Source organism: Ursus maritimus, unplaced genomic scaffold (genome assembly GCF_017311325.1).
Source record: "Ursus maritimus isolate PB19 unplaced genomic scaffold, ASM1731132v1 scaffold_16, whole genome shotgun sequence".
Taxonomy (NCBI): Eukaryota; Metazoa; Chordata; class Mammalia; order Carnivora; family Ursidae; genus Ursus; species Ursus maritimus.
This window is the reverse complement of record NW_024424008.1, coordinates 7919433-7937126: the sequence shown is the minus strand read 5'-3', so window position 1 is coordinate 7937126 and position 17694 is coordinate 7919433. Positions and strand designations below refer to the sequence as shown.

General features: G+C 38.2%; 1 protein-coding gene across 2 annotated transcripts in view; it reads left to right on the top strand.

The window, feature by feature from the left end:
* The window catches only part of FCHSD2 (FCH and double SH3 domains 2), a 266698-nt gene that overhangs the window by 230803 nt on the left and 18201 nt on the right, over positions 1-17694 (top strand). For both annotated transcript variants that reach the window (XM_008707312.2, XM_008707313.2), the window contains exon 13: positions 10445-10606. In XM_008707312.2, coding sequence (XP_008705534.1) covers positions 10445-10606 — 162 coding nt within the window. The remainder of the gene's footprint in view (positions 1-10444; positions 10607-17694) is intronic.

The window sequence follows — 17694 nt, the reverse complement described above, 5'->3', positions numbered from 1 at the left end:
AAAACCGCATTTTTGTGTACAATGTCCAGAAGTTCATGTACCCTAGAGTAATATTCCTTGACCTAGAGAAAGAGAGATTGAGATGGAAAGAAAGAAGTTATTTGCAAAGGAGGAAGACCTAGGATACAATTTGGCACTTGGATTTGTTTAGAGTGGAGTTTTTTTGTGAGGAAATGTGGTAGGAAGTAAGCAAAATAATTGTGGTTAGGACCAGTTCATGGATGACCTGTGCACACTTGTGTATGCAGATCTACCCAATGCAACATGTTGAAGGGATGTAGAAAATAGACATTTTAGAAAGACTGAAAATCTTTCTAGACCTCAAGGAGACCTCTAGACCTCAAGGAGAATATGTTCCTGTTAGGAAGGCAGTAGGAGTGCCAAAGACAACTAAGACTGTAGAACAGAAATGCCAAGGAGTGGTCCACACAAGTATACTTAATACTTTAAGGAACCCAGAGGACACAGAGACCACTGTGGGAGTTGTTAGGGCAGGTAACACAGAAGAGGTAGAATTTGAGGTGGGTGTTGTCAGATGAGTAGTATTTAATTAAAGAAAAAGGGACAGCACAAGATTTTTGCTATGCAATGTCCGGAGGCATAACTGGAACCAAAAGAAGAAGGTAGGAAGGAGGCAGATTTGAGCCTGGCATTGGGAAATGCTCTGTACCACTCATTTGCCCGATGAGAGAATAAGCTCCCCTGGGACACAGTGTAGCACTGTAAGTGTGCAAGATACTGCCAGGGGCTCTCCACAAGGAGTTCTTGCATTGGTTGAAGGTTAATCTAAACCAGTGATTTTCATATATCCCCTCAGGACTCAAGGTTTTGAGGAAGTGTTTTAGTGGTTGCTTGAGGGGGAAGGGGGTGGTGAGGGGAGAGGCAGCTTAGGCAAACATAGGGAGTATGAGCATGTTTTTGGCACAACCCCGCAGAAGTGATCTGAACCAGAAAGGCTTGCCATCTGCCTGGTGTAGAGAAACCCCAGTAAACCCAACTTGCCTTTGTTCCTGGCACATGATCCATGGCCTCCATAGTGAAGAGGGCAGGGTGTACAATAAATAGCCATTTTCCACTCTGAATTCAGGGTCACGGCTAAACCACTACCCTAGTGTACTGGCCAAGTACTGTTGGCAGGCCCTTGCCTGGTCTGAGAGACACTGGCTTGTGTATAAGACTTTCTCCTGCTGTTTGTTTCTCCATCCAGCAGGAGAGTGAAGCCAGTTTCAGAGCCTTGGTGGAACAGGACAAGTCTCAGAAGTTTTCTGAAGGGTGTGTTCTTGTTCTCTCTTGTATTTTCCATTTCCAGACTCCCTCCATGGTGTCACTGTCTGGTACCATCGCTCCACCAAACCCCCAGTAGTGGCAGTAGTAGGTATCAGTCACACAAAGTCTGCATTTAGGCTGAATGACCTGTTATTTCCATGAGTGTGCTAAACAGTCCTGTGTTTGTTAGCTTAAAGCTAAAAATATGAAGTGAGATTCCCACAACAGAATGTCTCATTTCTCCTAATACCAGTATTTAAGTCTGCATTCTCAAAGATAATTTTCTTACCAAAAATACAGAATATGCTAAAAACCATGATGCTGGGTCCATTATCTCAGCTTTAAAAATCTATGAAATACAGTTAATCCTACCGCTATCTTAAAATGATCATTCACTTGATTTTCACCTATCAGATATAAAGAATAGCCCAGCTAAAATTAGATGGCAAGTATGTGAGTATAGTATTGGGGTAGTACTTACCACACAGTCATAATGACATTTTTGGAGACTTGACCACAAGAGCCTTCAGAAGAACTGACATTAGTAGTTTCTGTAGATTCCTTTTTTCTTTCCTTCGTCTGTATATCATTTGCATTGGATTTTCTCTTTCCACTTCAATAGTTAATTACTTAATTATACATACCTAATCAAAAGGAAAAAAGCTGGTTAAAGTTCCATTATCTCGTTCATGTTTGGTTTTTAACTCCTACCAACATGAATGTTACTCTCCCTTACTGGTTAATCTACTTTATCCAGTTTTCTATATTGTGTTTCCATTCAGTGTTGCTAATTAGAATAAAAACCTTTGTGATGCTCAGTAGTAAACTTTTTCCAAACATAAGAAATCAAAAATATAAATGGCCTGTGCTTTTCCAAAGCATAGTGATTGATTAATTAATTGTTGGCTGGTTAATGTGGCACAAATTCACTAATCGATTAGTTTAACACATACTTAATGAATACCTGCCATGTGCCAGATACTGATGGATATTCTACACATACAGTGATGCATAAACTATTGCTATATTTTTAGGATCCCTATGATTGTCACAAAAATCTTCGTATTAGATGTGGTACTGTTTGCAGCCCCTGACAAAGGCAAGAATTAAAATAACGCAATAGCTACTTAAGTTAAACTTTGTTAATAACAGTCTTCTTAACCTGGTATTTAGGTATTTGAATTTTTTGAAATGCCTTTTGTCACAAAGACACACACTTTCTTCATCTGACTTACCATTCCTATTTTAAAAGTAGCTTGCCAGAAGACCAAGAATTTTAAATACCATCTTTTTGGAAGCTCTACATGCCTTACATTGTTCCAAAACACAATTATTTTTTGCATGCTTAAATTTTTCCTTTTATTTGGATTGAGGGCAGTTCTCTTTTTTTTTGACAGTGAGGAGACACAAAGAGGAGAAAGTTAATGTAAGAAGTCAAAGATACCCAGAAATTTTTAGTAACTGATGTTTGGTGTGAGGTCTGCAGAAGGAACTATAGACTATATGATTTTTTCTTTAAGATATTAACTATATTTTTTAATCTGAATTGAATGTACATTTGAAAGCCAAAGTACATTAACATAGTCAATTAACAAAACCAAAAAAAAATCAATTATTATGTATATAAACACATTTTCATAGATAATATTTTCTCTTAAATTATCATCCTATAAGGTTCTATTGTACACCCAGAATTCAAAATTATGTCATCCTTGTACCTCAGTGACTCAAAAAATGGTAATTAATACCCTTGCCAGCATGTGATAGGAGAAACCTAAAACTTTCATTTGCATAAAATATGAGGCCTCGTCACTTCAAGATTAAGGAAATGCTAAGGATGAGCCTGCTATAAAAACAGAATTTCCAGTCATTTCTATGCAGATTTACATTACCTCTGGGCCTGTCATTGCAGGTTTTCACTGTACTCATGTAACATAATATGTCAGCAGACTTTATGACTCATCACTTTCTTCGTTTTTATTGTGAAAATTTTCAACCATATATAAAAGATGAAGTGTAAACACATATTTCTCAATATGCTAAATTCAACGATTAATATTTTGCAATATTGGCTTTATATGTTTATTTCTGTTCTGTAAAATAGAAGTTAAAGCTAGAGGCCTGATTCGAATGAGTATTTTAGGCAAGAATACGTCACAGGTGATGCTGTGTTTTTCATCACAGAATGTTTCTATCGAGGTGCCTCTCTACTAATGTTGCTAGTAGTCGTCACTTAATTAGATGGTGCTACCAGGTCTTTTTGAAGTTCCTGTTTTTGTACTTGCAACTAGCAAGTACCAGTCACCTCCAATAGTGGCAAATGGGTATTTTTCGCTCTTAATATGAGTAGCATTATGATGTCATGGAATTTGAAAAATCAGCTCTATCAAAGTGTAATATACAAACAATAAAATGTAACCATTTCGAGTGAACAGTTTGGTGAGCTTGGACAAATGCATCTCTCTAAATAATTCACCACCACAGTCAAGATATTAAAAATTTCTGTCATCCCCCCAAAATTCTCTTGTGGCCAGGCAACAGCTGATCTGCTTTCTGTCGTATAGGGTAGTTCAGCTTCAACAAGATGAATATGGGATGACTTGATATTGTCCTACGCATCACATGCAAAGATCACCCCTCACGTTTTTATCCAGCCTTACTTTTTGTCTTAAGCTCAGTTCGATGAGCAACTCTGTATTCAAGCTCACTGATTTTTGATTCTGTAATGTGTAATCTGGTAAAGGCCATCCTGTGAATTTTTCTTTCAGACATTACAGTTTCAGTTCTATAAGTTCTGTTTGGTTCTTTATATTCCCAGTTCATGCGTATTTATCTTCATGTTTTCCTTTAAATCCTTAAGTGTATTTATAATAATGACTTTAAATCCTTGTCTGCTCATTCCATCATATCTGTGATTTCTGTTTGTCTTTCTTATTAATTTTTTCCTTTAGTTATGGCCCATGTTTGTCTGCTTTTCAAACACCTGGTAGAAATTGTGAGCGTTTGGTTATTGAATGTCCTAGATTCTCCTTTCTTCTTAGAGACTATTGAGTTTTGTTGCGACAGCTGGTTCATTGCAGATCAGTTTGGTCCTTTGGAGGTTTGTTTTTAAGCTTTGTTTGGGTTGGTTTAGAATAGCCTTTCCAGTAGGGCAAATTCAGCCCTATTACCAGTGCATTTCCTTTCTGTAGTTTCTTGTTATGCGATAAGGATCCAACAAGGGTTTTCAATCTGGCGGGATAAAACTGTAATATCTTTCAGCCCTGTACAAGCTCCGGGAATTTCTCAGTTCACAGCTCTGTGGGTAGTTGTTTTTTCCTTTGCTTTTCCTCATGGGGTCCCACCTTATATATTCTCAATTTATTATGGATTTCTATTAATGTATTTTCCATTACAGATGGCCTCTTTTAAGCCCCATAGTGTCTAAATTTGTCCAGTGAGAGTCCCATTTAGGCTTCCATGTCCTTTTGACATTATTCCCATTAGTCCTTGAACAGTTTCTTGCTTGCTATCACAGACTCACCGTGTATTTTCCCTGAATCAGACTTAGAATTATCCATTTCTCCAAGGAGCTCTGATTTCTTTTAATAGAGGATAATATTTAGACACCAAGGTCTAGAATGTGAAGGTGCTTATTGTAATGGGTGTGATTTATGTCTTGGCCCTTTCTTTGTTTTTGGAGCCAGGAATTTATTATTTTTTTTAAATCGTGAGTTCTTGTTGATATTATCAATTAAAATTTAAAATTGGAAGGATTTTGTTGAACTTCTTTGATTTTATATTTATCTTTTTTCTCTTATATTGAAAATCCTGGTTCCTAATAATATTATCATAATATTTTATTTGTTTTGTTCTGCAGTATATTAAAGTTTCAGAATTATAGTGGAAATATTATTAATGGTAAGCTATTGAGAAATTTAAGATTTCTTTGCAGTTCATTTTGAATGTAGACTATTTCCACAAGGGTTTCTGCTTCCGGTAGTAAGGAACTAGCTCATATTAGACTAATCCTCCTTTAGATAAGTTATTAACCTGAGGTAAAAATATTTAAAATAACTACTTAATAGAACTGGAAGATATCCAAGCCATGTAAAAAGTAGGAAGGAATAGGCCTTCCTAAAAGAAAGGGACCGTACTTGGTGATATTTACATTAAATAGCTCTTTGCAAGGGCCTACACGACTAGAATTCAAGCACAGAGGCTTCGTCTTAACTGACTTGAGGGTGGGTGGACGTCAGGGAGCCCTCAAGTTTGCATATATGTCAATAACCTCCAAATCCTCAGTCAAACCTGAATACATTTGTGGAGCAGAAACTCCCAGGAGCTTGACAGGAAACAGTAGCTGGAAAGCAAAATAACTGAGCCGAAATTTTAGCTGTTGCTCACCACGGGGAGTAACACTAACCATTAAAATATTGGAGTGGTTATAGTAATATTAGACAAACTAAACTACGAGACAAGAAATATCAAAAAGGATAATTTATAATGATCAAAAATAAGGTCGCCGTCATCTTCTCCATCAAGAAGACACAACAATTCTGGATGTGTATGTAGCTAATAATAGAGCTACTAAATACATGAAGCAAAGCTGACAGAACTGAAAGAAGAACTAGACAGATCTGTAGTGGTAGTTGGAGATTTCAACATTCCTTTCAGTAATTAGAACAAGGGGCTAGAAAGTCAGCAAGGATACAGAAGACTTGAACAACACTGTCAGCCAACTTTACCTGATTGGCATCTATAGAACACTCCACCCCAGAAGCGTAGAGTACTTGTTCTTTTAAAGTACACACCGAATGTTTAGCAAGACCATATACTAGACCATAAACCAGTGTCGGTTAGTTTAAAAGTATTGCTGTCACTCAGAGTATGTTCTTTGACCCATCAGAATTAAATTAAAAATCATTAACAGATACCTGGATAATCCCCAGATATTTGGAAATTAAATTATTTAAACACAATAATCTGTGGCTGCCTTAGAACACACACACCCAACTTTATGGCAAAAACGATTTATTATCTCTCACCATTCTGGGTGTCGACTGTGCATTTCTTTTGCAGGTTTTTCCTGAGATTACTCGAGTTACATTCATCCAGCGGGTCTGCTAGAGGGCTGGGCCTTTTTTCCAAATGGTCTTTCATCCTCAAATATGCCATACTAGGCTTCCTGACATGGTGGAGACACATTCCCAGAAATCAGGCTTAATTGTACTTAATCAGATCTCTTCTGGCATCAAAATTTTGCATGTGGTCCATCAAAGCAGGTCACGTGGATAAGCCCAGAATCAGTGTGGGAGGGGACTACATGGATAGTAGGAGGCATGATTCATTGGCAATAACAATTTACCAAAATCGGTAGGACCTTGTTAAATCATTTTTCTCATCTATAAAATAGAGTTTATGATATCCATCCCCAGAATTGTTGTGTGGATTAAATGAAATAGTATAATCATATAGTTCCTAGTACATGAGATAAAAGTTGTTTGGAGTAGTTTTTTTTAAGATACCAAAGGTAATTTAGAGTGGCAGATACTATCATCTGCCTTTATTCATTTCCTGCGTATGCCAGGCACTGTCCTAAATAGTAGGGTTCCAACAGACACAGTCCTTATCCTTAGAGAAATGGTATTTTGAAGGTAAATTAACTAAGCCCAGAATGGATTTACAGGCTGTAATGACTGTCAAAAAGCTTCATAAACTCAGCTGTGGCTTGACATTTGGGTATGCTTACGTTAAACTTTATATTAAGATTGGTTAATTGACGTTGTTATTACACCGAGATTATGTATTCTGAAAGATCTGGCTTTCAAAAATCATTTTCAATAGTTCTATCTCTTTATAAATTCTAAAGTGATTTGGTCAAGTAGTATCTGGGATACAATCAAGTTACTGAGACCAATGCTCTGCATATTTTAATCAACCAGCAAATCTTCAAAATTCATTTGAAGACCCTGGAAAATTCTTCTTTTAAATAGTTGATACAATATCAACAGTTGGGACTCTGAAGGAAAAATAGCTATGATTATTCTGGAACTGCAATCTAAAAATCTTAAGTTTGCAAATGTCATGTTCATCAGTTGTTTGGTAAAGTAGTGACAAAAATATATCTTATGAAAACAAAATTACTTGGTATTGAAAAAATAGAATATATTGATATTTCTCTCCCTCCGTCTCACTCTTGCTCTCACTCTTTTTGTTTGTCGTTTCTCTGCTTCTGCAGTTAAATGACTTAGATTTTTGATTTCCAGGAAAGAGTTTGTTGGTTCACTCTTCCCTTCTTAAACATTTGATTGCCCATATTAGTTCAAAATGCATACTAGAATGGTGCAGAGACAACTGGATATTTACATGCAAAAGAATGAAGTTGGGCCCCTACCTCATACCATATACAAAAATTAACTTAAAATGATCAAACACCTAAATGTAACAGCAAAATCTATAAAGCAATCACAAGACACCATAGGAGTAAATCTTTGCGACCTTGGATTAATTACTTAGATATGAAACCAAAAGCCCAAGCAACAAAAGAAAAAAAAATAGATACATTGGATTTTATCAAAATTAAAAACTTTCTTGCTTCAAAAGATACCATCAAGAAAGTGAAAGACAACCCACAGGATGGGAAAACATATCTGCAAATCATGTATCTGATGAGAGATTTTATCTAGAATACAGAAAAACTCTTACAATAAAGACAAAAAGAACAATAAAAAGAAAACCCTTTTTAAAAATGAGCAAAGGATCTGAATACATGTTTCTCTGAGAAGATACACAGATGACCAAGAAGTACATGAAAAGATGTTTCACATCATTAGTCATCAAGGAAATACAAATCAGTACTGCAATGAGATACAACTTGACACCCACAAAGAGGGCTAGAATCGCAAAGGCAGACATTAACAAGTATTTTTCAGGATGTGGAGAAATGTTAACCCTCTTACCCTGCTGGTGGGATTGTCAAATGAAGAAAACAGTCTGGCATTTCCCCAAATGGTTAAACAGAGCATTATTTTATCACCAAGCAATTTCAGCCTAAGTATATACCCAAGAGAAACGAAAGCAAGTTTACACAAAAACTTGTACACTAGTGTTTAAAGGAACATTATTCATATTAGGCAAAAAATTGAAAGAACCCATCTATCAGCTGGCAAGTGGTTAAAGTGCGGTATATCCATACAATAGGATGTTGTTTGGCCATAAAAAGGAATGGAAGTACTGGTACACGTTACACCACGGATGAACCTTGAAGACATCATGCTAAGTGAAGAAGCCAGACACAAAAGGCCACGTATTATATTGTTCTGTTTATATTCAGTGTTCAGAATAGGCAAATATATATAGAGAGAGAAAGTAGATTAGTAATTGGAATAGGGATAAGGGAGCGATGCTTAAAGGATATGGGGTTTCTTTTGGAGGTAATTAAAATGTCCAGAAATGATTGTGGTGATAGTGGCACGTATCCGTGAATATACTGTAAATCATTGAACTGTACACTTTAAATGGGTGGATTTTATGGTATATGTGAGCTTTATCTCAGTAAAGCTACTACCAAAACAATTATTAAAAGAATAAACAGATTTTTGCAAGGCTATTTACCAAATGGTGTACCTCCAAGCTAAAAACTCTAATTACTGTATATAAAGATCTGTATGATGTCCAAAACCACTGAATTGTACGCTTTAAAATGATCGAGATGGCAAAGTTTATGTAATGTGAATTTTACTTCCTTTTTAAAAATATTTATTTATTTGAGAGAGAAAGCAAGCAAGCAGGGGGAGGGGCAGAAGGAGAGGGAGAGAATTTCAAGCAGACTCCCCACTGAACACAGAACCCAGTGTGGGGCTCAGTCTCACAACCCTGAGATCATGACCTGAACCGAATTCCAAAGTCGGACGCTTAACCGACTAAGCCACCCAGGTGCCCCAATTTTATCTCAATTTTTAAAAATCTTTATGCTTAAAAGTCTTAGGAATACAAAATAAATTCAGCAATGAGAGCTCAAGTGAAACAAGTCAGAGCTCAGGTCATTTTTTTTTTTTCTAAGCTCCACGCCCAACATGGCCTTGAACTCACAACCCTGAGATTAAGAGTCACATGCACTGCCAACGGAGCCAACCAGGTGCCCACAGAGCTCAGCTCAATTTTGATACCAACTCCCACAGCTGAGAATCCAGAGAGTGGTCAGAATTGCATACTAGCAGGGTGCAGTGAGCACATTGGTTTCTCCAAAGGTCCCACAGAAAGCCATGAAGCAAGGGTTGAAATTTATCAAATCATCAAAATTTTCTCAGTGGAACCTTCAAATGTTGAAGGAAGAGACCACCTCTCTATTATGTGGAACAATGAAGCTGAATTTACTACTTGCTATGCAAAAGAGAATCTCTCTGAACAAACAGAATGAATACATAGGGTTTCGAGAAGTGTGGATTTCAGGGATGGGCAGATTTTCAAAACTGAAAGTGTCTTACAGATTAGCTCGGTTGGGGCTGTGGTATAGAGTGACTGGTGGACTGTGGGGCGCAGGAGGGGAGCTTAACCACTGATGATTGCTGGAGTGAGGCTGTCCCAGACCGGCTGCCTTGCAGAGGTCGGCTGTTGGACCAGGACAGGTTTAGACTGCTGCTCTGGTTACTTGCTTATGGCTTGGAACAAGAGTCAGAGAACAAGCAGTCTTTCCGTTTCTTGAATTTGGAGACTAGGAACTCTTTATTTTCTATCTCTTACTATTTCTGACAGCTACATCACAGTTTAATTCAAATCTTTACCCAGTAGTTCAGTCTGGAGTCATGGAAGTTTTTAACCAGGGGAGTGACATGATGAGATCATTTCTGAACTTGTAAGTCCAGGAGATGGGTTAGAAGGCTGTGGAACATGCTAGATTTTAGGATGTTCTGAGGCATAGCCTTATTAAAAGGAAAGAATGCAGACTTTATGGTGTATCTTCCCGTTCATAAGTTCTGTTTGATGTAGCTTGTCAAAATGCAAGTGTGCCATTTGCCCTCATTTCTGTTCCTGGGTTTCCTCCCATCTCCAAGTGGAAAATTAACATCTATGCCAAGGTAGCAGTGCTGGTGAATATCGAGATTATTTTAATTAATAAATCAGAAGTAACTTAAAAAAACGCATTGATTTGAGGAAAAAATGCCTTGATTTCTGACCATTTTCTTGGTTTTCTTAGATAATTAAGTTGAAAGCTGAAGCCCGGCTGGACCTGCTAAAGCAGATCGGTGTTTCTGTGGACACATGGCTGAAGAGCGCAATGAATCAAGTAATGGAAGAACTGGAAAATGAACGATGGGCTCGCCTTCCTGCGGTGACCAATAACGGCACTTTACACTCGGTAGGGCTTCTCGTCTTGACTGTGGTGGGCAGACTGTCCTTGAAGGACGCCATTCTCCGACTGTGTAGCCAAACCTGAAAACAGCCAAAATTTAAAAGAAAAAATAATGGTTTTGCTAGCAGTTTGGTTTCTTTTCTTTAGCCTATCAGTAATTGAGTTAAACTTGGTGCAGCAAGAGGGAAAAAGTTGTGTTTTTGTTTTTTTTTTTTTTTTTAAGATTTTATTTATTTATTTGACAGAGAGACAGCCAGTGAGAGAGGGAACACAAGCAGGGGGAGTGGGAGAGGAAGAAGCAGGCTCATAGCGGAAGAGCCTGATGTGGGGCTCGATCCCATAACACCGGGATCACGCCCTGAGCCGAAGGCAGACGCTTAACCGCTGTGCCACCCAGGCGCCCCAAGGGCTTTCATGCTCTGCTCACTGTATCTTTCATCAGAGACACAGGGCAGGGATGGTGTAACAAAGGAGGCCAGAGCTCGAGCCGGTGTCTTCTTGCTGCAAGTCCAAGGCTCTTTCCACTCTGATGTCATCCAGTTCAACCCCAGTTTTTCATGTTGGAGATCTGAGTGCCAGGAAAGTTCAGTGATTTGCCTGTTACTACATAAGTGTATGTATGATTTCTAGCTGGTCAGAGTAGTTCCTGCTGCTGCCTCCCCACCCATTACTGTCTTTCTCATCCTGTTTATTTCCTTATGGCATTTATGACTGTATGTACTTATCTTCTTTATTTGTTTTCTTTGTCTGTCTTCCTCTCTGGAATGTAATTTCCATGCCTCCCTGATTTACTGCTGTGCACAGCAGAGTGCTTGGCACATAGTGGGTACTCAGTAAATGTCCGTTGAAGGAAGAAATGAAAGGATGGATGGACGAATAGATGGAGTAGTGGCAAACTAGAAGCTAAAACTTTAATCTCTCAACTTCCTACTGTATCCGTACTGCTGCTTCGGTGCTTGTGTCCTTCACATAAAAGGCATCCTTGCTAGAGAAATTGGCTGAAGTTTAAGAACATTCCCGAAAGTTTTGTCAGTTTTTTCACATAGCATTGTGATTTTCTAATGGGAATACACTTGCACATTTAACAAAGATTGTGTGTGGGTATGCATTTTAAGGAAAAGCAGTCTATTGAAAGTTTATTTTTATTAACTGTTACTATTAACCATTAACTGTTTGTTTTTATTACTATTAATGGTAATCCGGCTAGGGAAAGTAGGCACACATCACCCACTTGACTTTGGGGTTTAGAAGAGCTTGCCCCGTTTTCAGTACAACCGAGTTGCTCCATATCATGGAATATCTCTTCCTAATGCATCTTTTGAATGTCGCAGTTTCCATCTACTTCAGGTTATTTTGTTGTACAGAACTTAGGATGACAGCAAATTCCAGGCACAAACGTTCTTTCGGCATCTTCAGTGGCACTGTTGGCAACCAATCAAATGCATGATTTCCCTTGGACTAGTGCCTTTTCTAACTAAGTCAACTGGGCAGGCATTTATCACTTCAGTATGTGATTACTTCCTGGGCATACTGAAAATGAACAAGACTTGGTCTCTCTCCTTGAAGCCCATAGGTGGTAGAGCAGATAGACCTTTATAAGATCTTAGTGATACATGGTAGTGTATGACTGGGCTACTCTATGCCAAACTTGAAATTGATTGCTCCTAACTCATCACAGCACCTTGGGGAAAAAAGTCACTTCTCTCTGGGTTTCAGAGAGAAAGTTAAATGATTCTAAGATCCCTTCCAATTCCAAAATTTTATGATTTTGTGAAATGCTATCAGAAAAGCTCAATACCAGATAGAAAAATAGGAAAGATGTTTGCCCCATGAAGGAAATGGCAGTTGAGATAGTCCTTGAAGAATTTCAACAGGAGATAAGGAAGGGCTTCTGAGTGTGAAGGCGGGAGATGAAGAAGATATGCCTAGTACAGTCTGTCAATGAGTAGTGCATTCTGATAGTAAGTGTTGAGAACTGTCCAAAGATACCCGCTCATCTCGGAACATCATATCCTCTGTGAAGGGAGCATTTTGCAATCGCTCCCCCACTCTTTTCTTCCCTCTAGTCAGTATTATGGAGCCTGTGTCATCCCGCTTTCAGCTGAAGGATGTATTTTGTGGAAGCTCTACTAACAATACATTAGTGCCCCCCTTATTCATGGCGTCACTTCTTCTGGTTTCAGTTGTTATGGTCAACCATGGAAACAACTCTCTGGAAGCAGGTGATCCTCCTTCTGACTTATTGTCAGAAGGTCAGTAGTAGCTTCATGCTGCATTACAGTGCCTGTGTCATTCACCTCACTTCATCTCATCACGTAGGCATTTTATCATCTCACATCACAAGAAGGGTAAATATAGTACAATAAGATATTTTGAGAGAGAGAGACCACATTCATATAACTTTTATTACAGTATATTGTTGTGATTGTTGTATTCTATTATTAGTTGTTATTTATCTCTTACTGGGCCTAATTTATAAATTAAACTGTAGCATATGTATATACGGGTAGGAAAAAACATAGTCTGTGGAGTTTGGTACTGTCCGCGGTTTCAAACATCCACGGGGGGTCTTTTAACCTATTCCCCACGGAGAAGGAGGAGAGGCTACTGAATAAATAAAGGAGAGATCAGATGTAGGCACGAAATAGCTTAATGAAGTCCCAGTATTTATTTAACCTGCTTTTAAATGACAGCACTGAAATAATCTAGAAGGATTTGTATCTCTTCACACTGGCAGCTAGCTGGCTAGGAGCATGAAGCAGAAATACACATCTGGGGACCAAATTATTTCTTCCATTATAGATGCCAACAAAAGCATTAGTCATCAAGTTTAGAGTTCCCTTCCATCTGGAAAACATGGTTAATTCTAGTGTTAGACGTCAACGTGCAAAGGGCTTTATTAGAAGATAAATATTTTTAAAACATGCAGTCTATTTACCTTATAGAATAAGGAAGAAACTAAACTTCCTTGGGTATTAACTCCTTGCCTTCTGTATTATGCTCTGGTACAGAATGTAGGATTTGGAAGAAAAAGAGAAAAAGAATCACAGACTGTAGCACCATTTTTTAAAAAGAGAGCAGTCTACTAATATAGTTATTCAGCTGATGGTTAACTAGAGCTCATACATAACTACCCGTGGTTAGATGGCTACTAGTAGCCCAGTCAGCCTTTCTGTCCATCATTCCTCCCTTCTCTTATTTCCCTTTTTTCTCTTACTCAAAAGCCCATACCCAGTTTACGACCTAATTTTGAAATTGTATGAATTTTAGAATAGAAAAAGTTATATAACTAGATTACCAAAAAAATTAGAAAGTTCAGTAGAGAAGAAAATGACCAAAAGCTCCATTATTATTAACGCCGCTGTTAGCAGCCTCATGTAATTCCATCCTCTTTCTACTATTCTTTTTTTTTTTTAAGATTTTATTTTTCATTTATTTGAGAGAGAGAGTGTGAGTGGGGTTGAGGGGGAGCTGAGGGAGAAGGAGAAGCAGGCTCCCCACTGAGCAGGGGGCCGAAAAGGGCCGATCCCAGGACCCCAGGATCATGACCTGAGCTAAAGGCAGATGCTTAACCAACTGAGCCACCCAGGAGCCCCTTCTATTCTTTTTTTTTAAATACACTTATCATAATAAAGTTAATTTTGTGTATTTTTCCATCTAACATTCCATTTTGCTGGATGATCTCCATAATCATTCTTTTACCATCTGCATAGTACTCAACCCAGAAGACATACCATAATTCACTTAACTGTTCTCTTACAGGTTCAATATTTAGATTGCTTCAAGTTCGTCTAAATAAATAATATTCTAAAAATATTTGTGTACATATTTATTTTTCTCACACAGGGGATTTTTTCTGTAACATAGATTCTTAGAAGTAGAATTAATAAGTCGGGGGTGCCTGGCTGGCTCAGTCATTGGACTCTTGATCTTGGGGTTGTAAGTTGGAGCCTCACATTGGATGTAGAGATTGCTTAAAAATAAAAAATAGGGGCTCCTGGGTAGCGCAGTCGTTGGACGTCTGCCTTCGACTCAGGGCGTGATCCCGGCGATCTGGGATCGAGCCCCACATCAGGCTCCTCCACTGGGAGCCTGCTTCTTCCTCTCCCACTCCCCCTGCTTGTGTTCCCTCTCTCGCTGGCTGTCTCTCTGTCGAATAAATAAATTTAAAAAAATCTTTAAAAAAAATTTTTAAAAATAAAAAATAATTAGGTCAGAGATTTATAGTTCTTTGTTTTAAGATTGGTTTCTGTTCTTTCAGTTATTTCCCGTAGGTTCTCAAACTATAGCTGACAGTGTTTACATGACTTCCTTGTCTCCAGCCGTTTCCCCCAACTATTATACACAGACATCCTGACATCCACTTTGTTGTGCAGCCTCCCTAAGAGTGTGAGCATTTTGCAGAGTTGCATAGAAATAAATTCTGACCTCCCTCATTGTGAAGACCATGCTGAATAATGTGTTTGAAAGTCAAGGAAACTAAATATTTTTAAGCATCAGGATAGTGGTTTAGTTCCCATCTGCCTCATTAATGCCCAATAGTCCTTGCAGTGTAATGAAATATGAAAGTCAGTTTTGGGCTTGCACTAATCCCAAAGAAAGGAAACAATGGATTTTTGTAAGAAAATAAATGTAAACTGTAGAAAATAATAGAATATATCTGCAGAAATCTTCGGGCACTTCTGTATTTACAGTTTTTCCAAATGGGCAGTGGTCTTTTTATTGAATTAAACTCTATGCCCAAATAGCCCACACTATTAGTGAAATTGACATTTCATAATTTCAGTAGGATCAATTTAATTCAATTCAGCAAGCATGTATTGAACCAGCACCACTCATGAGAGACCCTTTGCTAGGTGCTGGGGGTTATCAAACTGAGTATAGTGTCTGCTGAGTTTGTATCCACAGATTAAGAGAACCAGTCTCACTGACAGCCAAGACCAAAAAGATGGGCATTGAAAAGATGTGGAGAATCTCACTTCCAGGAGAAGTTCTTTGACTTTCTGCATAGACATAAGAACAAGTCAATTGCCTGACATAAATCCTTATTCATAGTACATGTTCAAAAACATTAATCTGAACCTCAAGATAAGTAGTTTCATTCTACCAACTAAGCTTAAAATACTACTAAAAGGAGGGAGTTCACAGATAAAGCATCTGTTTTGTACCAGGTACTGTGTCAGGCACATTCATACACTATCCCAGTTAATGATCACAACAATTTTCAATGTATTCACGGATGAGGACTTGGACTTAGAAGAATTAGATATCTTGCCCAAAGGCACACAGCTAGTGTGGAGAGAGCTAGGATTTGAACCCAGATAGATTTCCCGCTAAAGCCTTGCTCTTTACCATACTTTCTTACTCTGTGGACGACCCTTTATCCCTCTAACCTTTCTCATGATTCAGTGTCATTGCTGTGCATTCCTTCCTTCCTTTTTCTTTTTCTTTTAGCTTCTGTTGAATCATCATTGAATGTCCTATTTTCAATGTAATTAATGGTCTTGTAGTGTCTTCAAGTACTGTGTGGCCCACTGTCATTAAAATTCCCAAGCTTTGGAATGCGGGTGGCTCAGTTGGTTAAGCATCTGCCTTCAGCTCAGGTGGTGATCCAAGGCCCTGCGATCAAGTCCCCACACCAGGCTCCTTGCTCAGCAGGGGGGAGCCTGCTTCTCCCTCTGCCTGCCGCTTCCCCTGCTTGTGCTCCTGCTGTCTCTCTGACATATAAATAAAATATTTTTAAAAAATTAAAAAAAACAAAGTTCCCAAGCTTTACTATATTTTTTAACAGCTTTGCTGGGGTATAATTGATATATAATAGGCTGCACATATTTAAAGTTACACGATATATTTTGGCATATGTATACACCAGTGAAAACCTTGCCACAATTAATTTAATGAACGTATCGGGGCACCTGTGTGGCTCAGTTGTTTAAGGGACTGCCTTCAGCTCAGGTCATGATCACAGGGTCCTGGGATCGAGCCCCACATTGCGCTCCCTGCTCAGCGGGAAGCCTGCTTCTCCCTCTCCCTCTGCCCCTCCTCCGACTTGTGCTCTCTCTCACTCACACTTTGTCCCTCAAATAAATAAATAAATAATCTTAAAAAAAAAAAAAAAAGATAACGAACATATCCACCACCCTCAAAAGTTTCCTCATGCTCCTTCCAGGCCTTTAATCAACCGCTGATCTGCTCTCATTATGGATTAGTTTGCATTTCCTAGAATTTTGTATAAACAGAATCATACAATGTGTACTTTTTTTTTTTTTTTTTTTTGGTCTGTCTGCTTTCACTCGGCATGGTTATTTTGACGATCATCCGTCTCGTTGAATGTATCAGTAGCTCATTGCATTCTTTTCTTGTTGAGTAGTATTCCATTGTTTGAGTATACCACGTTCACCCAATGATGGGCATTTAGGTTTTGGGGGGACTGTTGCTAAAATTGCTATGAACTTATGTTTTGAGTGGACCAGGCAGTGGGTATATGTCTGATATTTTAAGAAACTGCCGAACTGTTTTCCAAAGTGACTGTACCATTTTACATTCCCATCAATAGGCTACTAGTGTTCTCGCCCACACTTAGTATGGTCAGTCTTTTTAATTTTAGACATTCTGATAGGTGTGCAGTAGTGTTATCATTGTAATTTTATTTTGCATTTCACTGATAATGTTGAACATCTTTTCATATGCTCATTTGCCATGTGTATATCTTCTTTGGTGAAGTGTCTGTTCAAATCTCTTGCCCATATTTTATTGGGTTGTTTGTTTTCTTTTTATTACGTTTTGAGAGTTCTTTTTATATTCTCTATATAAACCCTTTACCAGATAAATGGTTAACATAATTTTCTCCCAAACCAAGTCTAAGGCTTGTCTTTTCATTTTAACAATATCTTTCAAAGAGCATACATTTTTAATTTTGATGAAGTCCAACTTAGTATTTTTTTCTTTTGTGGACCATGCTATGGTGTGGTGTGGTGGCTTTGATAAAAGGCTATGATTTCTTTGACAAATCCTTGCCAAACCCAAGGTCATAAAGATTTTTGCCTATATTTTCTTCCGGAAATTTTACAGTTTCAGGTTATACATTTAAACCT